At 50.9% G+C, this 24,103-nt stretch overlaps 2 protein-coding genes across 10 annotated transcripts in view; both read right to left on the bottom strand.

The window, feature by feature from the left end:
• LOC119566717 (perilipin-3-like) overlaps positions 1–6,260 on the bottom strand; it is a 28,101-nt gene extending 21,841 nt beyond the window's left edge. For 2 of the 9 annotated variants that reach the window (XM_043547472.1, XM_043547474.1), the window contains exons 1-6: positions 6,174–6,260; positions 4,565–4,635; positions 3,739–3,934; positions 3,027–3,109; positions 2,636–2,921; positions 1,725–1,915 (exon numbers count right to left, since the gene is read on the bottom strand). In XM_043547472.1, the coding sequence (XP_043403407.1) occupies positions 1,725–1,915; positions 2,636–2,921; positions 3,027–3,109; positions 3,739–3,934; positions 4,565–4,618 (810 nt within the window). In that variant the 5' untranslated portion in view covers positions 4,619–4,635; positions 6,174–6,260. Of the gene's footprint in view, positions 1–1,724; positions 1,916–2,635; positions 2,922–3,026; positions 3,110–3,738; positions 3,935–4,564; positions 4,636–5,666; positions 5,762–6,173 lie in introns of those variants that run through there. The other 7 variants (XM_043547468.1, XM_043547469.1, XM_043547473.1 and 4 more) reach the window with 4 other exon arrangements.
• A 5,809-nt stretch (positions 6,261–12,069) lies between these two features.
• LOC119566715 (perilipin-3-like) lies at positions 12,070–17,772 on the bottom strand. The gene is made up of 8 exons (XM_043547496.1): positions 17,745–17,772; positions 16,130–16,200; positions 15,298–15,493; positions 14,515–14,597; positions 14,124–14,409; positions 13,231–13,421; positions 12,903–13,016; positions 12,070–12,805 (listed from the first exon to the last, which is right to left on the bottom strand). The coding sequence occupies exons 2-8, from the start codon at positions 16,181–16,183 to the stop codon at positions 12,434–12,436; spliced, it is 1,296 nt and encodes a 431-aa protein (XP_043403431.1). The 5' UTR covers positions 16,184–16,200; positions 17,745–17,772; the 3' UTR covers positions 12,070–12,433.
• Positions 17,773–24,103: the final 6,331 nt, after the last annotated feature.

Genomic DNA, 24,103 nt, shown 5'->3' with positions numbered 1-24,103 from the left:
CAATTTTGCAGAAGGAAGAGCCGACATCAGCCCACCATCTGCCAAAGCAGAACTGCAGCCTCAGCGAGGAGACCCCCACACTAGCTATGCAGGCAATTCAGCTGGATTCCTTCCAGCAGCAGGGGGAACCTTCAGGCCTCCACCTTCTTTCCTTCCTCCACCAGCTCATCAGGACATGGTGGGGGAGTCTCCAGCAGGAGTGAAGGGTCCCACGATCCAGTCCAGGGGAATGTTCTGCATCACGTATTCCAGCAGCTCATCCAAGGACTTCTGGGCCTTGGTCACCATCTCCCGACTCTGGGCAAGGGCACTGTGGACAGATCCTGGAAACAGCCCGGCACTGGAGAAGGAGGCTGGAGCTCTTCTATACTGCTCGAGACCTGCTGGGCCTTGTCCTGGATTGTGCTGGAAGGCCCTGGATGCTGCCCAGGAGAGCAAGGCAGGTGGTTTCTCAGTTGCTGGGTGAGGCTCTGGGATTGGGCTAGAGCCTGAGCTTCAACCTGCTGGAAGGACAAAGAGACTGGAGTATCTGCAAGTCTCCCCTACAGATGGGGGAGTTCAACTGAAACAAGGCTGTGAGGGCAAGAAGGAGAATACCTTTGCGGAGTCCGGTTCCTCCTGCCCTTCCAACTTCCCCTGCAGAACTGGAGCCACATCTGGTACAGACGGTCCTGGCCATTGTGGAGCTTCTGATCTACGGCCTGCTTGATCTGCAGGAGAGGAGGGCAGTTAGCTGGGAAGAGCAGGAGGTGGCTGGCCAGGGAAGCTCTCCCACAGCTAGGTGTGGGCAGCACGCAGGCAGCACTACTGCAGCGACAACAGCTTGGGCCCCAGGAACAAACAGTGCCAATGGCACTGAGCATGGGAGGCTGCAGAGACCGTGTCAAGGTTCCTCCCCCACTCTGAACTCTAGGGTACAGATGTGGGGACCTGCATGAAAACCTCCTAAGCTTACTTTTACCAGCTGAGGTTAAAACTTCCCCAAGGTACAAATAAATTTTACCCTTTGACCTTGGAATTTCCACTGCCACCACCAAACTTTGACTGGGTTTACTGGGAAACGTAGTTTGGACACGTCTTTCCTCCCAAAAATCCTCCCAACCCTTGCACCCCACTTCCTGGGGAAGGTTTGGTAAAAATCCTCACCAATTTGCATAGGTGACCTCAGACCCAAACCCTTGGATCTTAGAACAATGAAAAAGTATTCAGTTTTCTTACAAGAAGGCTTTTAATAAAAGTAAAGGAATCACCCCTGTAAAATCAGGATGGTAGATACCTTACAGGGTAATTAGATTCAAAACAGAGAATCCCTCTAGGCAAAACCTGTCTGGGTGCCTTTTTTGTAACTTAAGAATAGTCATTCATTCAGCAGTTCTTTTCTCAGCCATTTAAAGAAATCGTGATCTAACACATACCTAGCTAGGTTACTTACTAAGAGTTCTAAGACTCCAATCCTGTTCTGTTCCCGGCAAAAGCAGCATACAGACAGCCACAGACCCTTTGTGTCTCTCCCTCCTCCCAGCTTTTGAAAGTATCTTGTCTCCCCATTGGTCATTTTGGTTAGGTGCCAGCAAGGTTACCTTTAGCTTCTTAACCATTTATAGGTGAGAGCATTTATCCTCTGGCCAGGAGGGATTTTAAAGGGGTTTACCCTTCCCTTTATATTTATGACAGACCGTGACCCACAGCAGCTACAGGGCAGGGGAGAGGGGTCATGTTCCTACCAGGTCAATGATTTGCTGGAGCTGGGAGAGGGCCTCCAGGGTGCTCTGCCTGGCTTGTCTCATCTTGCCCAGGGCGTGCTGGTAGGCTCGCTGGCGCAGCGTGCTCGACAGGGAACCCAGACGCACGTAGTAACTCCGCTGCTCTGCGGGAGCCTCTCCAGGCCCCTCAACGGGAGTTGTGGCAAGCTCAGCTGGAAGGGGGAAGGGGTCAGTTGGCAGCAGTGGTGCAAGTAAGGCAGTAAGGTCAGGTACGACACACCATTAAGACATTTGTTGCTGGTATGACGTACTGGAATGACGTTTGGTATCCACTGAAAACTGCAGGGCTCTCAGGAACCGCAGCAGCGAAAGAAGCAGAACACTGGCAGCTCCTCCGGTGTGGCTGTACTGCCCCCAGCTGGCCCCCCACCAGCCCTTCCACATAGTTGCGTCTCCTGTCTGGGGTCTATAGAGCCCCCACGCACAAGGCAGGGTGGGGTTGCTTGGGGGGAGTCACGTGTCCCTCCCCCCACACTTTTGGGTCCCTCCCATGAGTCGCCGTACTGGTAAGAATTAAAACCTACTTGTACCACCAGTTGGCAGGGCCAGGATACAAGGCAGGGATGCGTTCAGCCGTCCCAAACCTTGTGACCTATGCAATCTTTCCCAGGGCACATTTGGATGCCCTGCAGCACCAACCAGTAAAGCAGTGAGTAACTGCACAGGGAGCAGTGTCAGAGCCATCAGACAGGACTAGCAGAGGGCCCAGCATGAAGGAACTAAGGGAGGGCTAGTAGCCCAGCTAGGTTGCAAGGGAGCCCAAAGGAGAGGAGAGGTGGCTCTTTTGGCAGATCAGCTGTGGACACTGAGTCCAAGCCGCACCCCAAGACACCAGGGTCAAATTGGTTTGTACTCAGCAGAGGGGTTCTTACCGAGCTCCTCCTCTGTCATGGGGAGGTAGTAGTCCACCAGCTGCTCAGATTTCCCCAATGCTGCGTCTATGCCACTCGCAGCCATCTGCCCCATGCTGGAGGCCATCACTGTGCTCATGCTGCTGGTCACGGCGGATTTGGTCACCTCCACGCTCTCCTGGACAGCCCCTTGGGCCACGCCCACCATGCTGGTCACTGCATCCTTGGCCTCAGTGACCGTGCTACAGACTGCATCCTTGGCACCCACCATTGTGGCACGCACAAGGTCTTGGGCATCCAAAGCCTCCTAGAGGAAAAGGGGTCAGAAGAGAGGTCACGGAACACCTAGCGGAAGTGAAGGGCCCACAGCCTCACCCTGCTCCAGGACCAGCCATGACACTCGTGTGGTTACCTTCTCAATCGGCTGCTGCAGGATGGGCAGCTGCTCCTCCAGTCTGTCCAGACCCCGACAGGCATATTCATTGGCTGCTGCAACTGTAACAACCACAGAACTCGTTCCCCCAATTCCTTCATGTGCACAGATCTCGTGGGGCTGCTAATCCGTGTATATTGGAGGACTGGTGTTCCTAAGCACGTGTCCCCAGGTTACTGATGGGGAAGCCAAGGAAGAGGGGTTGGGCAAGTTGCCCAAGGCTATGGAGCCAGTCTGGGTCAGCGCAGGTTTACCACTCAGGAGACCCGGCTGCAAGTCATCTGTTCGTCCACCCCCAGCTTCTCCTAGAGGGTTTCATGGCATTAGGTGCCATATACAGTGCATGTGGCTGTGTGGTACTGGGCCAGCCACGCACACCAGGGATTGTGGCTGGGCACTGCCTGCCTCTAGGCTGGTCCAGCTCACCGCTGGTACCTGAGCAAGAGTCCCCAACAGCAGCTGCTGCAGCCGTCAGAGCCACTCCGCACAAGGCCAATGCCTTGGCCAGATCACGTCTAGGAGCTGGCCGAGTTCAGGGGAGCAGGAGAAGGGAGTCTGTGGATTCTGTTTGCTGCCAGTTGGAGGCCGAGTTCAGTAGTGGGCCTAGAGCCACTGTAAGCTGAGCCTTCCCCCAGACCCACCTCCCCCGCCACACACACAGGAGCCTTCCTGCCTCCCTTCCCTTACTCACGCTGTGGCTCCAGCTGGTCCAGGATGGGCTGTGCCCTGGTGATGGCAGCAGAGGTGATGGCCCTTACCCCTGTCTCTGCCACCTCACAGACCGCTTTGATGGTTGGGTGGGTCTCTTTGGTGGCAGCGTAGCTGGCAGAGGCCATCTCACAGGCAGAGCTGACCAAGGGCAAGCCAGCGACCCTGTCCCCTGCAGTCTGTGGGAGGGAAAGAGGAGTCAGCTGAGGAAGAGCTCCGTGGCTTTTCAAGGTGCCCCTCCTGTCTCTTTCCTTCTGCAGCTACTGATTCTGTAGGAGACTGTCCCCAGAGCTAGGCAGTCTCCTGTTCCTGTCAGCAGGGGTTCAGTGGCCTGCCTGTGACATTCGTTACACACCCAGAAGCCTGGGCCCATTGGAACAGCTGCCTATAGACAGCAAAGTCTCAGGAACGCCGTTTCCATCCTGGCACGCCCACCAACAAAACAGAACTGTGTCACGATCTCGTTCCGTCAGTGAGAGTAGGAATGGAGAGACCTTGTGTCTTTCCAAGTGCAGTCTCCCCCGATCAGGATCCATGTCTCGGTCGAGCACAGTGCCCCCACTGGGCATTACCATCAACGGGATTTGCCGGTGTTCTAATGCAGACAGCATTCACAGGGTCACCAGCGCTGGTGCTCCTCCTGGCTTCAGGAAGCACTTGTGGGCAGTGACTACAGCAATCTGAGAACTAGAACTTGGAGCATTAGCTAGTGTTGTGCTTACGAATCCCCCTCTCCAGCAGTGGAGACATTTGAGCTAGAACAGCCCTTCCAGCTGCCAAGCACACCTTCCTCCCCAGGAGGGACCCACCTGTGGCTCCTCTGCCTGGATCTCCACCTGTGGTTCATTTTCCTGAGCAGACATGGTGGAGTGAGATGTCCCTGCAAGACCCAAAAAGGAATATTGAGTGGCTACAGTAGGAAACAATGAAATCAATGTTGTGTAGGGACACCAGGAGAGCTGCTCCCGGTCCATTTTCTCTAAGAGCCAGACCAGGTTGTCCCCTTCTAGTAAGTCTCTCTGTACAGAGAACAGGCCAGGGCCTTAAACCTTTGATCTAAGGCAGGCTCGGAGACAGCCAGTTCCTCAAGCCCAGGGATGCACTTGTAATCCACACACAACTTCTGGGTATGTTCTTCTGTCCCATCGAATGGCACCAGAACCAGTTAGAGAGACTGAGATTAACGCACCGGCTTTACAGTCTTAGCTAAGAGCCTTATGGTTTTAGCTCATGCAGGAGTGGCTGAGGCATTTAGCTCCAGAGGTCCCAGATTTGATCCTGCCCATCACCAGGTTCTGTCGGTGTTACACACTCCCAAAGCTTCTCCTCAGACTTCTCGACCCAATACTCCCTCCCAAGGGGAGCACCAGGATACCTGCAAAGCTCAGAGGCACCCTCCTAGTTTAGTCTTTTCCCAGATAATACCAGGGATAATTCCATTTGTCCCAGAGTACAATCACTGACAGAAGTTACCCTGCTGAAGATAGTAGCCATTGACTACACACACAAAACACTGAATTGAGAAGGTACCACTGGGAGCCTTCAGGGACCTCTAGAGTGAGTAGTGTTTAAGTCTCCCCGGATTCTGAGTTACATAGGAGATGATCATAATGGTCCCTTCTGACCTTAATATCTATGAGTCTACGTAGGAGATGCCCACTATGGCAGGCTGGTTATTTTAAAGCCAATTTAGCTGGTAAAAATACAAATATTTTCTACTGTCAGTTAAAGACTGGTCTGGTAAAGAAACAGATTCCAGTTCAGGTAAATTGACACCATCACCCCTGGAGGCCAGAGTGAGACCACTAACTAGAAAGCTAGGGCCAGGAAGCATTTCCCTTATGGGAAGGCACCAGGCCTGTTTTCTTTTAGTGTTTCCTGTATTATCTGTTTCAGATACATATTGGTTACCCAGCACTCCAGTCTCAGCTGAATCAGCCACCTTAGTCAAGTGTTTCCACCTGCAGATCATTAGGACAAGCCAGAACTCAGACCACAGCCAGAAGTCCCAATCCCCACTCCTGAGTGGGAACAGCATAGCTTAGCTTAGCTCAGGTAGAGAGGTGAGTGGAGAGTTTTTCCCATAGTCCAAGCTCTAATTTAGTTCTCCTTGTTAAATAGTCTGTTCTCCTCTAGGGAAGGCTCCATCTCCTAGAACATGCCATTATTCCAGGCCTCCCAGTCTGGAAGGCAGATAGTTTCTTTGCCTTGACTGTTTGCTCAGAAGACTCAGCTAGAAATGCTTTACACAAGTACAGCTACCAAGAACTGAAAGTATCTAAGAGCTTCTGATCATTCAATTCTAGCTACTACTGGCCATCAGGCAAGACATTGGGTCACAGTCTGTGTAAGAAAGAGCACCCATCTAAACACCCAAAGAACCAGAGACATAGTACAGAGCTTAACCACACATCTTACCAAACTTCCACACTACTAATCCTTCACCAATACTCAGACCTCCCCCAGGTCTCAGCCATTATATTCCTGTGATGATGTCATCATGGGGCTGGACACACTTGACAGACAGCTCAGGAGACCAATCACACAGCTGCATTCTCTACTTTGCTCAGTGCAGGCTGTGAGCCTCTGAAAAGTTACAGGGTTTCAAAGTTGCCAATCTTGCTTGGATGTGTTCCTGGAGGTCTCATCACATGACAATCTTTAGTTCCTGGAGACTCCAGGACGATCCTGGAGGGCTGGCAAACCTAGTTTCAGATTATGAGCTGTTTGGGGCAGGCCTTTTACTCTGTGTTAAGACAGTACCTAGCATGATGGGATTCCAGTTCTGATTTTGGCTTTGAAATACTATGGTCATACAAATAATAATAATGGTTCATATTCCCAGAGTGCTCCAGTTGTTCTCTCTGAAGAGCGCCTTTACGCTCCATTTCCCTGGGAACATTTTCAGTGTAGAAGGTTTTTTGTCAGTAAAACAATCTAAGAGAGGAGAGTGCTGATAGCTTTTGTATTATTTTGCTTTCTTGCCCACTGCAGAAGAGGCTGGGGCACTTTCTCTGGCCCAGCTGGTACAAGTTGCTTCCTCAATTCATTTATAGCTCTCCTGCTAGTTGACTTGTCCAGGGAAGAGAACGTGGCACAGATTTTTAAAGGTATTTAGCTATTGCTCCTCTCGTCATTGCAAGGCCTAAGTGACTTAGGCCCAGAACCTCAAAGAGAGTTAGGTTGCCCCACACTGGGCAATAAGGGGTTAAAGACTGAGTGCAGTTAGCAGTTCCAATATAAGCGTCAGTTCGATACGTGGAACCCCCAGACTCAGGGGGAATCAGGGGAGCATTTAGGAAATGATGGGGATGACACAGCCACAGGGAAGGACTAAGTGGGGAGACAAGCTCAGGGAAAAGTTTGGGCAGGGGGGTGTCAGTCATAGCCACTATGCTCGGCTCTGCCCTCTCCCCATTATCATTCCTGGCCTAGTTACTCCAGCGTCAAGACCCTTCCCAGCCGGAGTGACAGCAGATCACACCATGTATAACTTCTTCCCATAACCTCCCCATCACCCTTCACACAGGGAGTAAAATCAAAGCAGGGAGTGCAAATGCCTGGAGCAGCTGAGGAGAGTGACAGAGGCCTGGGGCTGAGGCAGGTGCTCACCTCACTCCTTTAAAGCAAGTCTAGATGTTCATACCCATGTGTCTGTCCCACAAAGGGATGTGGGTGAGCCTCCATCCAGAGACACGACCTTCAGCTTCAGTGGCTGCCAGGGCCAGAGTGGGGCAGTTTTAGTCCCTGATTCTCCAATGAGCCCTGCACAAACCAGTCCCTGCATTTACTCCCTGCACGCCCTGGTTCTCATGGGAGACTTCAATCACCCTGATATCTGCTGGGAGAGCAATACAGCGGTTCACAGACAATCCAGGAAGTTTTTGTAAAACGTAGGGGACAATTTCCTGGTGCAAGTGCTAGAGGAACCAACTAGGGGAAGAGCTCTTCTTGACCTGCTGCTCACAAACCGGGAAGAATTAGTAGGGGAAGCAAAAGTGGATGGGAACTTGGGAGGCAGTGACCATGAGATGGTTGAGTTCAGGATCCTGGCACAAGGAGGAAAGGAAAGCAGCAGAATACGGACTCTGGACTTCAGAAAAGCAGACTTTGACTCCCTCAGGGAACTGATGGGCAAGATCCCCTGGGACAATAACATGAGGGGGAAAGGAGTCCAGGAGAGCTAGCCTTATTTTAAAGAATCCTTATTGAGGTTACAGAGACAAACCATCCTGATGTGCAGAAAGAATAGTAAATATGGCAGGCGACCAGCTTGGCTTAACAGTGAAATCCTTGCTGATCTTAAACACAAAAAAGAAGCTTACAAGAAGTGGAAGATTGGACAAATGACAAGGGAGGAGTATAAAAATATTGCTTGGGCATGCAGGAGTGAAATCAGGAAGGCCAAATCACACCTGGAGTTGCAGCTAGCAAGATACGTTAAGAGTAACAAGAAGGGTTTCTTCAGGTATGTTGGCAACAAGAAGAAAGTCAAGGAAAGTGTGGGCCCCTTACTGAATGAGGGAGGCAACCTAGTGACAGAGGATATGGAAAAAGCTAATATACTCAATGCTTTTTTTGCCTCTGTCTTCACGAACAAGGTCAGCTCCCAGACTACTGCACTGGGCAACACAGCATGGAGAGGAGGTGACCAGCCCTCTGTGGAGAAAGAAGTGGTTCGGGACTATTTAGGAAAGCTGGACATGCACAAGTTCATGGGGCCGGATGCGTTGCATCGGAGAGTGCTAAAGGAGTTGGCGGATGTGATTGCGGAGCCATTGGCCATTATCTTTGAAAACTCACGGCGATCCGGGGCAGTCCCGGACGACTGGGAAAAGGCTAATGTAGTGCCCATCTTTAAAAAAGGGAAGAAGGAGGATCCTGGGAACTACAGGCCAGTCAGCCTCACCTCAGTCCCCGGAAAAATCATGGAGCAGGTCCTCAAGGAATCAATTCTGAAGCACTTAGAGGAGAGGAAAGTGATCAGGAACAGTCAGCATGGATTCACCAAGTCACATGCCTGACTAATCTAATTGCCTTCTATGACAAGATAACTGGTTCTGTGGATGAAGGGAAAGCAGTGGACGTGGTGTTCCTTGACTTTAGCAAAACTTTTGACACTGTCTCCCACAGTATTCTTGCCAGCAAGTTAAAGAAGTATGGGCTGGATGAACGCACTATAAGGTGGATAGAAAACTGGCTAGATTGTTGGGCTCAACGGCTAGTGATCAATGGCTTCATGTCTAGTTGGCAGCCGGTACCAAGCGGAGTGCCCCAAGGGTCCGTCCTGGGGCCGGTTTTGTTCAATATCTTCATTAATGATCTGGAGGATGGTGTGGATTGCACCCTCAGCAAGTTTGCAGACGACACTAAACTGGGAGGAGTGGTAGATACACTGGAGGGTAGGGATAGGATACAGAGGGACCTAGACAAATTGGAGGTTTGGGCCAAAAGAAATCTGATGAGGTTCAACAAGGACAAGTGCAGAGTCCTGCACTTAGGACAGAAGAATCCAATGCACCGCTACAGACTAGGGACCGAATGGCTAGGCAGCAGTTCTGCAGAAAAGGCCCTAGGGGTTACAGTGGACGATAAGCTGGATATGAGTCAATAGTGTGCCCTTGTAGCCAAGAAGGCCAATGGCATTTTTGGGATGTATATGTAGGGGCATTGCCAGCAGATCGAGGGACGTGATCGTTCCTCTCTATTCGACATTGGTGAGGCCTCATCTGCAGTAGAGTGTCCAGTTTTGTGCCCCACACTACAAGAAGGATGTAGAAAAATTGGAGAGAGTCCAGCGGAGGGCAACAAAAATAATTAGGGGACTGGAACACATGACTTACGAGGAGAGGCTGAGGGAAGTGGGATTGTTTAGTCTACAGAAGAGAAGAATGAGGGGAGATTTGATAGCTGCTTTCAACTACCTGAAAGGTGGTTCTAAAGAGGATGGATCTAGACTATTCTCAGGGGTAGCGGATGAGAGGACAAGGAGTAATGGTGTCAAGTTGCAGTGGGGGAGATTTAGGTTGGATATTAGGAAAATGTTTTCACTAGGAGGGTGGTGAAACACTGGAATGCATTACCTAGGGAGGTGGTGGAATCTCCTTCCTTAGAAGTTTTTATGGTCAGGCTTGACAAAGCCCTGGCTGGGATGACTTAATTGGGGATCGGTCCTGCTTTGAGCAGGGGATTGGACTAGATGACCTCCTGAGGTCCCTTCCAACCCTGATATTCTATGATACTCAGGCCCCCAGTAACTTCCACAGGCAGTTGGGAAGAGTAGCTAGGTTCCAGAGAGCTCTGCACAGGTGCAAGTAACACCAGCACAGAGAGACCATTGCATGTCCAGGGCTTAGCAACCACCTTTCCATCCATAGCCCTCCCACACGGGCAGTCAGCAGAAGCAGCAAGCCCAACTATGCTCAGAGCACACTACAAGTCTTCCTACCTGGGATCTACAGCTACAATCACTAATTATCCAGAAGGTGCCACCCAGGAGAGAAAGCCAGCAGGGGGCAGGAAACATCTCTTTCCTTTTCTGATTCCTCCTTCTAATATTCAGACCATTGGGGTGTAGCTGGTGTGATCTCTATGCTCACACCTTGGAGCCTCCAACAGGCCTTTGGATTAAACAATTGAGCCTGTTGGTGGATCATGTTGGGGTTTGCTGAAATAGCTCACTGCTCCTTGTGCCATAAATACTGCATCTGGTGGGTTAGTCAGTTACTGCATTTGCTTTATAGAATTTAAGACTGGTCCAGCAACAATTGCTATAGGGTATCTTACGTCTGACCCTGGCCGGGGATATGTTAGAACCACTCCTTCTTTATGGAAGGATTAGCTGCAGGGGCTGTGCTCGGGAAATGCAGGCTGCAATGTTCTTCATAGTGTAAAGAAAATCCAACTCCTACTTCTATCCATGTTTGAAGCTAATATCTGCTGAAGTGAAATCCACTCATTGACCTCACACATTTTATTAGACTTGGACTATAAGCTTCCTTGGGCTTGAGCACAGAAGTCCCAGTTGCTGAACAGCACTATTGAAGTTTGCACTTACTCTTCCCTGTCCCTAAAAGGAGCAGGCTAGGACCTTTACTCGCCCCAGCAGGTCTCCACCTAACGAGTGCTCTTACTCACTCTTCCCCCTGAGTGTGTTGTAGGGGCCTTTGTTAATCCAGAACACAGCAGGGTTTGTAACACACCTCCAGTTCCACAGGCACATTAGCCTGTCAGTTTGGCAGTTTCTGACTTTGAAGAGCTTGCTATCCCCAGTCCTTTGGAGTACAAGCCAGGCCCTGTCCAATGAGATCAGGAGTAACCAGCCATGGGAGCTGCTTCCATCACCACTTTGATTACTAGTCTCCATCTTTGAGAGCAACACACCCATTCCTGCTCATGGTGCTGATGCAGTGCTAAACCCGGGAGACAGGGTCTTGCCTGAAGCTTTTTAATAGCTCAAGCCCGAGTTAGGATAAGCAACAGTGATGGAGCTGCCTAGATGCCACTACCCACTTGTGACTTCAAGGCTAGACACAAGCTCTCAGGAAAATGCATTAGAAGCCCAGCACGGGTTCTACTATGGATCTCCCACAACCCTGAGCCACGTGCCTGTACAGTTATTGGCCTGGCTAGGTTTACACTAGGCAGTAGGAAAGGTTAGGCAGGTGCTTGGCTAACAGCAGGGAGGAAAGACGCAGGCTGGCTGATGTCCATGCTTCAACAAGACTATCTGCTGCTCTCTCTCTCGCAGGTAGTCTCCCTGTGTGTGTGTGCAGGGGTGCATTTTGACAACTCCAGGCAACTGGGATGTAAGAATTCACCATCTCTTTTCCTGGACACTTCCAACCTGTTGAGCTTCTTGCACTGGATTAGAGGCAAAGCCTGGCAGGCTCCCACCACTGTATGTGACCCTTTTAACTTCGCTCATTACCAATAGTAGGTTCTCAGCTCTCCACACACCCCATTTCCTCTCAAACCCATAGTGCCCTAACACACTGGGTTCTTCCCTCTGTTAGTTGGTCTCAGAGTCTGTAATGTTGCCTTACTACCCACTGGAAGCCAGACGAGTGTTCTCAATGGGCTGTTGCCTCCTTCTTCCTGAAAATAGTCTCAATGGAAGACTGTCAAATGGAGGTACCTGAAGAGATGCCTTGACCTAGGAGACAAACTCAGCCATTCTGGAGCCCTGCCAGAGAAAAAGTGGGTGCAAGGGGTGTGTGAGTGAGTGAGAAGAAGAGGGGGATGGCGTCATCTGTACAGTATATGTTTGTACAAAGCACAAGTCGGGGAGGGAATCACATTAAGCAGACAGCAATTTGAATGCAGTTGCAGTTTATTGTGACATTAAACCCTAGTTTTACACATTACACAGCTAGGAAAAATATCAAGCTCAGGAGCACTTCTTGTGTACAGAGGAAGACAGCTGTATGTATGTCCTGAGAGAAGCAGACTAGCCCTGCAAGGGAGGCAGTCCTGCATGACTAGTGATGCCACCCTGTAACAAATGGTTCTGGGGAAGTGGGCCTGGGAAAGGACATTCAAGTTCTTCAATTTTGCAGAAGGAAGAGCCGACATCAGCCCACCATCTGCCAAAGCAGAACTATGGCCTCAGCGAGGAGACCCCACACTAGCTATGCAGGCAATTCAGCTGGATTCCTTCCAGCAGCAGGGGGAACCCTTCAGGCCTCCACCTTCTTTCCTTCCTCCACCAGCTCATCAGGACACTGTGGGGAGTCTCCCGCGGGAGTGAAGGGTCCCACGATCCAGTCCAGGGGAATGTTCTGTGTCACGTATTCCAGCAGGTCATCCAAGGACTTCTGGGCCTTGGTCACCATCTCCCGACTCTGGGCAAGGGCACTGCTGGACAGATCCTGGAAACAGCCGGCACTGGAGAAGGAGGCCTGGAGCTCTTCTATACTGCTCGAGACCTGCTGGGCCTTGTCCTGGATAGTGCTGGGAAGGCCCTGGATGCTGCCCAGGATAGTAAGGCAGGTGGTTTTCAGTTGCTGGGTGAGGCTCTGGGATGTGGCTAGAGCCTGAGCTTCAACCTGCTGGAAGGAGAAAGAGACTGGAGTATCTGCAAGTCTCCCCTACAGATGGGGGGAGTTCGCTGAAACAAGGCTGTGAGGGCAAGAAGGAGGAGAATACCTTTGCGGAGTCTGGTTCCTCCTGCCCTTCTAACTTCCCCCTGCAGCACTGGAGCCACATCTGGTACAGACGGTCCTGGCCATTGTGAAGCTTCTGATCTACAGCCTGCTTGATCTGCAGGAGGAGAGGGCAGTTAGCTGGGAAGAGCAGGAGGCGGCTGGCCAGGGAAGCTCTCCCACAGCTAGGTGTGGGCAGCAGGCAGGCAGCACTACTGCAGCGACACAGCTGGGCCCAGGAACAAGCAGTGCCAATGGCACTGAGCATGGGAGGCTGCAGAGACCGTGACCCACAGCAGCTACAGGGCAGGGGAGAGGGGTTGTGTTCCTACCAGGTCAATGATTTGCTGGAGCTGGGAGAGGGCCTCCAGGGTGCGCTGCTTGGCTTGTCTCATCTTGCCCAGGGCGTGCTGGTAGGCTCGCTGGCGCAGTGTGCTCGAAAGGGAACCCAGACGCACGTAGTAACTCCGCTGCTCTGCGGGAGCCTCTCCAGGCCCCTCAACGGGAGTTGTGGCAAGCTCAGCTGGAAGGGGGAAGGGGTCAGTTGGCAGCAGTGGGGCAAGTAAGGCAGTAAGGTCAGGTACGCCACACCATTAAGACATTTGTTGCTGGTATGACGTACTGGAATGACATTCGGTGTCCACTGAAAAACTGCAGGAACCGCAGCAGTGAAAGGAGTAGAACGCTGGCAGCTCCTCCTGTGTGGCTGTACCGCCCCCAGCTGGCCCCCCACCAGCCCTTGCACGTAGTTGCATCTCCTGTCTGGGGTCTGTAGAGCCCCCCTGCAGAAGGCAGGGTGGGGTCGCTTGGGGGGAGTCATGTGCCCCCCCCACTTTTGGGTCCCTCCCATCAGTTGCCATACTGGTAAGAATTAAAATCTACTTGCACCACCAGTTGGCAGGGCCAGGATACAAGGCAGGGATGCGTTCAGCCCTCCCAAAGCTTGTGACCAATGCAATCTTTCCCAGGGCACCTTCGGATGCCCTGCAGCACTGACCACTAAGGCAGCGGGTAGCACCACAGGGAGCAGCGTCAGAGCCAGACAACAGGGCTAGCTGAGGGCCCAGCATGAAGGAACAAGGGGAGGGCTAGTAGCCAAGCTATGTTGCAAGGGAGCCCGAAGAAGAGGTGGCTCTTTTGGCAGATCAGCTGTGAACACTCAGTCCAAGCCGCACCCCAAGACACCAGGGTCACATTGGTTTGTATTCAGCAGAGGGGTTCTTACCAAGCTCCTCCTCTGTCATGGGGAGGTAGTAGTCCACCAGCTGCTCAGATTTCCCCAATGCTGCGTCTATGCCACTCGCAGCCATCTGCCCCATGCTGGAGGCCATCACTGTGCTCATGCTGCTGGTCACGGCGGATTTGGTCACCTCCACGCTCTCCTGGACAGCCCCATGGGCCACGCCCACCATGCTGGTCACTGCATCCTTGGCCTCAGTGACCGTGCTGCAGACGGCATCCTTGGCACCCGCCATTGTGGCACGCACGAGGTCTTGGGCATCCAAAGCCACCTAGAGGAAAAGGGGTCAGAAGAGAGGTCACTGAACACCTAGCGGAAGTGAAGGGCCCACAGCCTCATCCTGCTCCAGGACCAGCCGTGACACTCGTGTGGTTACCTTCTCAATCGGCTGCTGCAGGACGGGCAGCTGCTCCTCCAGTCTGTCCAGACCCCGACAGGCATATTCATTGGCTGCTGCAACTGAAACAACCACAGAACTCGTTCCCTTAATTCCTTCACGTGCACAGATCTCGTGGGGCTGCTCATCTGTGTACATTGGAGGACTGGTGTTCCTAAGCAAGTGTCCCCAGGATACTGATGGGAAAGCCAAGGAAGAGGGGTTGGGCAAGTTGCCCAAGGCTATGGAGCCAGTCTGGGTCAGTGCCACGTTTAGCACTCAGGAGATCCCGCTGCCAGTCATCTGTTCATCCACCCCCAGCTTCTCCTAGAGGGTTTCAGGAGTCTCCAGTGCCTGCAATGGGCTCAGATCCTTTTAGCATTGGAGCTGCTTCCTGTGCCCTCTTGCTCCATGGCATCAGGTGCCATACACAGTGCATGTGGCTGTGTGGTACTGGGCCAGCCACGCACACCAGGGATTGTGCCTGGGCACTGCCTGCCTCTAGGCTGGCCCAGCTCCCTGCTGGTACCGGAGCAAGAGTCCGCAACAGCAGCTGCTGCAGCCATCACAGCCACTCCGCACAAGGCCAATGCCTTGGCCGGATCACGTCTAGGAGCTAGCCGAGTTCAGGGGAGCAGGAGAAGGGAGTCTGGATTCTGTTAGCTGCCAGTTGGAGGCCGAGCTCAGTAGTGGGCACAGAGCCACTGTAGGCTGAGCCTGCCCCCAGACCCACCTCCCCCGCCACACACACAGGAGCCTTCCTGCCTCCCTTCCCTTACTCACGCTGTGGCTCCAGCTGGGCCAGGATGGGCTGTGCCCCGGTGATGGCAGCAGAGGTGATGGCCCTCACCCCTGTCTCTGCCACCTCACAGGCCGCTTTGATGGCTGGGTGCGTCTCTTTGGTGGCAGCATATCTGGCAGAGGCCATCTCACAGGCAGAGCTTACCAAGGGCAGGCCAGCCACCCTGTCCCCTGCAGTCTGTGGGAGGGAAAGAGGAGTCAGCTGAGGAAGAGCTCCTGGGTTCTCAAGGTGCCCCTCCTGTCTCTTTCCCTCTTCAACTACTGATTCTGTAGGAGATGGTCCTCAGAGCTAGGCAATCTCCTGTCCTTGTCAGCAGGAGTTCAGTGGCCTGCCTGTGACATTAGTTACACACCCAGAAGCCTGGTCCCATTGGAACAGCTGCCTATATTCAGTAAGGTCTCAGGAATGCCGTTTCCAACCTGGCACGCCCACCAACAAAACAGAACTGTGTCACGATCTCGTTCCATCAGCGAGAACAGGAATGGAGAGACCTTTTGTCTTTCCAAGTGCAGTCTCTCCCAATCAGGAACCATGTCTCAGTCCAGCACCCAGTACAGTGCCCCCACTGGGCATTACAATCAACAGGATTTGTCAGTGTTCCTTTGCAGATAGCATTCACAGGGTCACCAGTGCTGGGGCTCCTCCTGGCTTCAGGAGGCACTTGTGGGGAGTGACTACGGCACTCTGAGAACTAGAACTAGGAGCATTAGCTAGTATTGTGGTTACGAGTCCCTGTCTCCAGCAGTGGAGACATTCAAGCTAGAACAGCCCTTCCAGATGCCAAGCACACCTGCCTCCCCAGGAGGGACCCACCTTTGGCTCCTCTGCCTGGATCTCCACCTGTGGTTCATTTTCCTTAGCAGACATGGTGGAGTGAGATGTCCCTGCAAGACCCAAAAAGGAATATTGAGTGGCTACAGCAGGACACAGCGAAATCAATGTTGTGTAGGAACACCAGGAGAGCTGCTCCCGGTCCATTTTCTCTAAGAGCCAGACCAGGTTGTCCCCCTGTAGTAAGTCTCTCTGTACAGAGAACAGGCCAGGGCCTTAAACCTTTGATCTAAGGCAGGCTCAGAGACAGCCAGTTCCTCAAGCCCAGGGATGCACTTGTAATCCACACACCTTCTGGGTATGTTCTTCTGTCCCATCTCATGGTGCCAGAACCAGTTAGAGAGGCAGAGATTAACACATCGGCTCTACAGTCTTAGAGAAGAGCCTTATGGCTTTTAGCTCATGCAGCAGAGGCTCATGCGTTTGGCTCCAGAGGTCCCAGGTTTGATCCTGCCGATCACCAGGGTCTGTCGGTGTTACACACTCCCAAAACTTCTCCTCAGACTTCTAGACCCAACGATCCCTCCCAAGGGGAGCACCAGGACACCTGCACAGCTCATCAGAGGCACCCTCCTAGTTTAGTCTTTTCCCAAATAATACCAGGGATAATTCCATTTGTCCCAGAGTACAATCACTGACAGAAGTTACCCTGCTGAAGATAGTAGCCATTGACTACACACACAAAACACTGAATTAAGAAGGTACCACTGGGGAGCCTTCAGGGATCTCTTCAGTGAGTAGTGTAGGAGTCTCCCTGGATACTGAATTACATAGGAGTTGATCATAATGGTCCCTTCTGACCTTAAGATATATGAGTTTACGTAGGAGATGCCCACTATGGCAGGCTGGTTATTTTAAAGCCAATTTAGCTGGTAAAAATACAAATATTTTCTATTGTCAGTTAGAGACTGGTCCGGTAAAGAAACAGATTCCAGTTCAGGTAAATTGACACCATCACCCCTAGAGGCGAGAGTGAGACCACTAACTAGAAAGCTAGGGCCAGGAAGCATTTCCCTTATGGGAAAGCACCAGGCCTGTTTTCTTTTAGTGTTTCCTGCATTATCTGTTTCAGATACATATTGGTTACCCAGTACTCCAGTCTCAGCTGAATCAGCCACCTCAGTCTAGTGTTTCCACCTGCAGATCTTTAGGACAATCCAGAACTCAGACCACAGCCAGAAGTCCCAATCCCCATTCCTGAGTGGGAACTGCATAGCTTAGCTCAGGTAGAGAGGTGAGTGGAGAGTTTTCCCATAATCCAAGCCCTAATTTAATTCTCCTTGTTAAATATTCTATTCTTCTCTAGGGAAGCCTCCACCTCCTAGAACATACCATTAATCAAGGACTCCCAGTCTGGAAGGCAGATAGTTTCCTTCCCTAGACTGTTTGCTCAGAAGACTCAGCTAGAAATGCTTTATACAAGAACAGCTACCAAGAACTGAAAGTAGCTAAGAGTTTCTGGTCATTCAATCCTAGCCACTACTGGCCATCAGGCAAGACATTGGGTCACACTCTGTGTAAGAAAAGAGCCCCCATCTAAACACAGGCAGAACCTAGGAACCAGAGACATAGCATAGAGGTTAAATACACATCTTACCAAACTTCCACACTACTAATCCTTTGCCAATACTTAGATCTAGCCCCCCTCAGCCATTATATTCCTGTGATGATGTCATCAGGGGCTGGACACACTTGACAGACAGCTGAGGAGACCAATCACACAGCTGCATTCTCTACTTTGCCCAGTGAGGGCTGTGAGCCCCTGAAAAGTTACAGGGTTTCAAAGTTGCCAGTCTTGGTTGGATGTATTCCTGGAAGTCTCATCACATGACAATCTTTAATTAAAGATTAATCTTTAATTCCTCGACAGTTCAGGACAATCCTGGAGGGCTGGAAACCTAGTTTCAGATTGTGAGCTGTTTGGGGCAGGCCTTTTACTTTGTGTTAAGACAGTACCTAGCATGATGGGATTCCAGTTCTGATTTTGGCTTCGAAATGCTATGGTAATACACATAATAAGAATGCTTCATATTCTCAGAGTACTCCAGTTGTTCTCTCTGAAGAGCGCCTTTACGCTCCATTTCCCTGGTAACATTTTCAGTGTAGAAGGTTTTTTGTCAGTAAAACCATCTAAGAGAGGAGAGTGCTGATAGCTGTGGTATTATTTTGCTTTCATGCCCACTCCAGAAGAGGCTGGGGCAGTTATTCTGGCCCAGCTGGTACAAGTTGCTTCCTCAGTTCATTTATAGCTTTCCCGTTAGTTGACTTGACCAGGGAAGAGAACGTGGCACAGATTTTTAAAGGTATTTAGCTATTGCTCCTCTCAGCATTGCAAGGCCTAAGTGACTTAGGCCCAGAACCGCAAAGAGAGTTAGGTTGCCCCACACTGGGCAATAAGGGGTTAAAGACTGAGTGCAGTTAGCAGTTCCAATATAAGTTTCAGTTCGATACGTGGAACCCCCAGGCTCAGGGGGAATCAGGGGAGCATTTAGGAAATGATGGGGATGACACAGCCACAGGGAAGTACTAAGTGGGGAGACAAGCTCAGGGCAAAGTTTTTTGGGGGGGGTGGTGTCAGTGATAGCCACTATGCTCGGCTCTGCCCTCTCCCCATTATCATTCCTGGCCTAGTTACTCCAGCTTCAAGGCCCTTCCCAGCCGGAGTGACTAGCAGATCACACCATGTATAACTTCTTCCCATAACCTCCCCATCACCCTTCACACAGGGAGTAAAATCAAAGCAGGGAGTGCAAATGCCTGGAGCAGCTGAGCAGAGTGACAGTGGCCTGGGGCTAAGGCAGGTGCTCACCTCACTCCTTTAAAGCAAGCCTAGATGTTCATACCCATGTGTCTGTCTCACAGAGGGATGTGAGTGGGCCTCCATCCAGAGACACGATCTTCAGCTTCAGTGGCTGCAAGGGCCAGAGTGGGGCAGTTTTAGTCCCTGATTCTACAATGAGCCCTGCACAAACCAGCCCCTGCATTTACTCAGACCTCAGTAACTTCAACAGGCAGTTGGGAAGAGTAGCTGAGTTCCAGAGGGCTCTGCACAGGTGCAAGTATCCCCAGCACAGAGAGACCATTGCATGCTCAGGGCTTAGAAACCACCTTCCCAGCCATAGCCCTCCCACACAGGCAGCCAGCAGAAGAAGCAAGCCCAACCACATTCAGAGCACACTACAAGTCTTCCTACCTGGGATCTACAGCTACAATCACTAATTATCCAGAGGGTGCCACCCAGGAGAGAAAGCCAGCTGGGGTTAGGAAGCATCTCTTTCCTTTTCCCATTCCTCCTTTTAATATTCAGACCATTGGGGTGTAGCTGGTGTGATCTCTTTGCTCACACCTTGGATCCTCCAACAGGCCTTTGGATTAAACACTCGAGCCCATTGGTTTGGGGTTTGCTGAAATAACTCACTGCTCCTTGTGCAATAAATACTGCATCTGGTGTGTTAGTCAGTTACTGCATTTGCTTTACATAACTTAAGACTGGCCCAGCAACATTTTCAATGGGGTTTCTTAGGTCTGACACTGGCTTGGGGATGTGTTAGAACCGCTCCTTCTCTACGGAAAGATTAGCTGCAGGGGCTGCACTCAGGAAACGTAGGCTGCAATATTCTTCATGGTGTAAAGAAAATCCAGCTCCCACTTCTATCCAAGTTTGAAGCTAATATCGGTTGATGTGAAATCCACTCATTGACATCACATTTTTATTAGACTTGGACTAAAGAGGAAAGAGCTTCACTGGGCTTGAACACAGGAGTCACGTTAGCTAACCAGCACTCCTGAAGTCTGTACTGACTCTTCCATATCCCTAAAAGGAGCAGGCTAGGACTTTTACTCACCCCAGCAGGGCTCCACCTAGCTAGTGTGTTGGAGGGGCCTCTGTTAATCCAGAACACAGCAGGGTATGTAACACACTTCCAGTTACACAGGCAAATTAGCCTCAGTGATCGCTCCCTGTCAATTAGGGAATTTCTGACTTTTCTGCAGTAAAGGACCTTGAAGTTACACTGGACAAGAAACTGGCTATGAGTCAACAGTGTGCCCTTGCTGCCAAGATGGCCAATGACATTTTGGGTTGTGTAAATACGGGCATTGCCAGCAGATCAATGGATGTGATTGTTCCCCTCTATTCGACATTGGTGAGGCCTCATCTGGAGTATTTTGTCCAGTTTTGAGCCCCACACTACAAAAAGGATGTGAAAAAATTGGAAAGTGTCCAGCAGAGGGCAACAAAAATGATTAGGGGGACTATAACACATGACTTATGAGGAGAGGCTGAGGGAACGGGAATGGTTTAGTCGGCGGAAGAGAAGAATGAGGGGGGATTTGATAGCTGCTTTCAACTACCTGAAAAGTGGTTCCAAAGAGGATAGATCTAGACTGTTCTCAGTGGTAGCAGAGGACAGAACAAGGAGTAATGGTCTCAAGTTGCAGTGGGGGAGGTTTAGGCTGGATATTAGGAAAAACTTTTTCACTAGAAGGGTGGTGAAGCACAGGAATGCATTACCTAGAGAGGTGGTGGAATCTTCTTCCTTTGAAGTTTTTAAGGACAGGCTAGAGAAAGCCCTGGCTGGGATGATTTAGTTGGGAATAGGTCCTTCTTTGAGCAGGGCATTGGACTAGATTACCTCCTGAGGTCCCTTCCAAGCCCCATATTCTAGGAGTCTATGAAGAGCTTTGTAGCTCCAGTCCACTGGAGTACAAGACAGGCCCTGTCCAATGAGATCAGGAGTAACCAGCCCTGGGAGCTGCTTACATCACCACTTTGATTACTAGTCTCCATCCTTGAGAGCTACACACCCATTCCTGGTCATGGTCCTGTTGCAGTACTGAACCCGAGAGACATTTCCTTGCCTGAAGCTTTTTAATAGCTCAAGCCCTAGTTAGGATAAGCAACAGTGATGGAGCTGCCTAGATGACACTACTCACTTGTGACTTCAAGGCTAGACACAAGCTCTCAGGAAAATGCATTACAAGCCCAGCACTGGTCCTATCATGGATCTCCCACAACCCTGAGCCATGTGCCTGTAGTGTTATTGGCCTGGCTAGGTTTACACTAGGCAGTAGGAAAGGTTAGGCAGGTGCTTGGCTAACAGCAGGGAGGAAGGACGCACGCTGGCTGATGTCCATGCTTCAGCAAGACTATCTGCTGCTGTATTTCTATTCCTGCTTCGAGCAGGGGGTTGGACTAGATGACCTTCTGGGGTCCCTTCCAACCCTGATATTCTATGATTCTATGATTTCTTGCAGGTAGTCTCCCTGTGTGTGTGTTTTGTTAAATCCCAGTTGCCTGGAGTTGTCAATTCACCATCTCTTCTCCTAGACACTTCCAACCTGTTGAGCTTCTTGCACTGGGCTTGAGGCAAGGCCTGGCAGTCTCCCACCACTGTATGTGACCCTTTTAACTTGGCTCCTTACCAGTTGTAGGTTCTAAGTTCTCCACACCCCATTTCCTCTCCAGGCCATAGTGCCCCAATTTTGGCTCCCGTTGGTCTCTCTGAAGAGTGCCTTTACGCTCCATTTCCCTGGTAACATTTTCAGTGTAGAAGGTTTTTTGTCAGTAAAACAATCTAAGAGAGGAGAGTGCTGATTGCTCAAAGAGAGTTAGGCTGCCTCACACTGGGCAATAAGGGGTTAAAGACTGAGTGCAGTTAGCAGTTCCAATATAAGTGTCAGTTCGATACATGGAGCCCCCAGACTCAGGGGGAATCAGGGGAGCATTTGGGAAATGGTGGGGATGACACAGCCACAGGGAAGGATTAAGAGGGGAGACAAGCTCAGGGAACAGTTTGGGCGGGGGGGTGTCAGTCATAGCCACTATGCTCGGCTCTACCCTCTCCCCATTATCATTCCTGGCCTAGTCACTCCAGTGCCAGGGCCCTTCCCAGCTGGAGTGACAGCAGATCACAGCATGTATAACTTCTTCCCATAACCTCCCCATCGCCCTTCACACAGGGAGTAAAATCAAAGCAGGGAGTGACAGTGGCCTGGGGCTGAGGCAGGTGCTCACCTCACTCCTTTAAAGCAAGCCTAGATGTTCACACCCATGTGTCTGTCCCACAGGGGGATGTGAGTGGGCCTCCATCCAGACACATGACCTTCAGCAGCTGCAAAGGCTAGAGTGGGGCACTGTTAGTCCCTGATTCTACAATGAGCCCTGCACAAACCAGCCCCTGCATTTACTCAGACCCCAGTAACTTCAACAGGCAGTTGGGAAGAGTAGCTGAGTTCCAGAGAGCTCTGCACAGGTGCAAGTAACACCAGCACAGAGAGACCACTGCATGCTCAGAGCTTAGCAACCACCTTCCCATCCATAGCCCTCCCACATATGCAGCCAGCAGAAAAAGCAAGCCCAACCATGTTCAGAGCACACAACAAGTCTTTCTACGTGGTAGCTACAATCACTAATTATGCAGGCAGTAGTGCCCAGGAAAGATAGCCAGCTGGGGGCAGAAAGCATCTTTCCTTTTCCCATTTCTCCTTCTAATATTCAGACCATTGGAGTGTAGCTAGTGTGATCTCTATGCTCACACCTTGGATCCTCCAACAGGCCTTTGGATTAAACACTCGAGCCCATGGGTGAATCATGCTGGGCTTTGCTGAAATAACTCACTGCTCCTTGTGCCCTAAATACTGCATCCGGTGGGTTAGTCAGTTACTGCATTTGCTTTGTATAACTTAAGATTGGTCCAGCAACATTTTCGATGGGGTATCTTACATCTGACCCTGGCTTGAGGATGTGTTAGAACCACCCCTTCCCAGTGGAAAGATTAGCTGTAGGGGCTATGCTGGGGAAATGTAGGCTGCAATGCTCTTCATGTGTAAAGAAAATCCAGCTTCTTTCCAAGTTTGAAGCAAATATCTGCTGAGGTGAAATCCACTCATTGACCTCACACGTTTTATTAGACTTGGACTAAAGAAGAAAGAGCTTCACTGGGCTTGAACACAGAAGTCAGATTAGCTGACCAGTACTCCTGAAGTCTGCACTTACTCTTCCATATCCCTAAAAGGAGCAGGCAAAGACCTTTACTCACTCCAGCTGGGCTCCACTGAGCTAGTGCTTTTACTCATTCTTCCCCCTGAGTGTGTTGGAGGGGCCATTTTTAATCCATAACACAGCAGGGTTTATAACACACCTCCAGTTCCACAGGCAGACTAGCTTCAGTAATTGCTCCCTGTCAGTTAGGGAGTTTCTGATTTTCCTGCAGAAAAGGACCTAGGGGTTACAGTGGACAAGAAGCTGGATAGGAGTCAACAGCGTGCCTTTGTTGCGAAGAAGGCCAATGGCATTTTGGGCTGTATAAGTAGGGGAATTGCCAGCAGATCGAGGGATGTGATTGTTCCCCTCTATTTGACATTGGTGAGGCCTCATCTGGAGTAGTGTGTCCAGTTTTGGTCCCCACATTACAAGAAGGAGGTCAAAAAAATTGGAAAGCGTCTAGCAGAGGGCAACAAAAGTGATTAGGGGACTGGAACACATGACTTATGAGGAGAGGCTAAGGGAACTGGGATTGTTTAGTCTGTAGAAGAGAAGAATGAGGGGGGATTTGATAGCAGCTTTCAACTACCTGAAAGGGGGTTCCAAAGAGGATGGATCTAGACTGTTCTCAGTGGTAGCAGATGACAAAACAAGGATCAATGGTCTCAAGCCGCAGTGGGTGAGGTTTAGCTTGGATATTAGAAAAAAAACTTTTTCCACTAGGAGGGTGGTGAAGCACTGGAATGGGTTACCTTGGGAGGTGGTGGAATCTCCTTCCTTTGAAGTTTTTAACATCAGGCTTGAGAAAGCCCTAGCTGGGATGATTTAGTTGGGGATTGGTCCTACTTTGAGCAGGGGGTTGGACTAGATGACCTCCAGAGGTCCCTTCCAACCCTGATATTCTATGAAGAGCTTGGTATCCTCAGTCGATTGGAGAACAAGGCAGGCCCTTTCCAATGAGATCACCACTT

This window comes from Chelonia mydas, chromosome 5 (assembly GCF_015237465.2).
Source record: "Chelonia mydas isolate rCheMyd1 chromosome 5, rCheMyd1.pri.v2, whole genome shotgun sequence".
NCBI classification, from domain to species: Eukaryota; Metazoa; Chordata; order Testudines; family Cheloniidae; genus Chelonia; species Chelonia mydas.
Note: the sequence above shows the minus strand (reverse complement) of the source record. Positions and strands in the feature narration are given on the sequence as shown.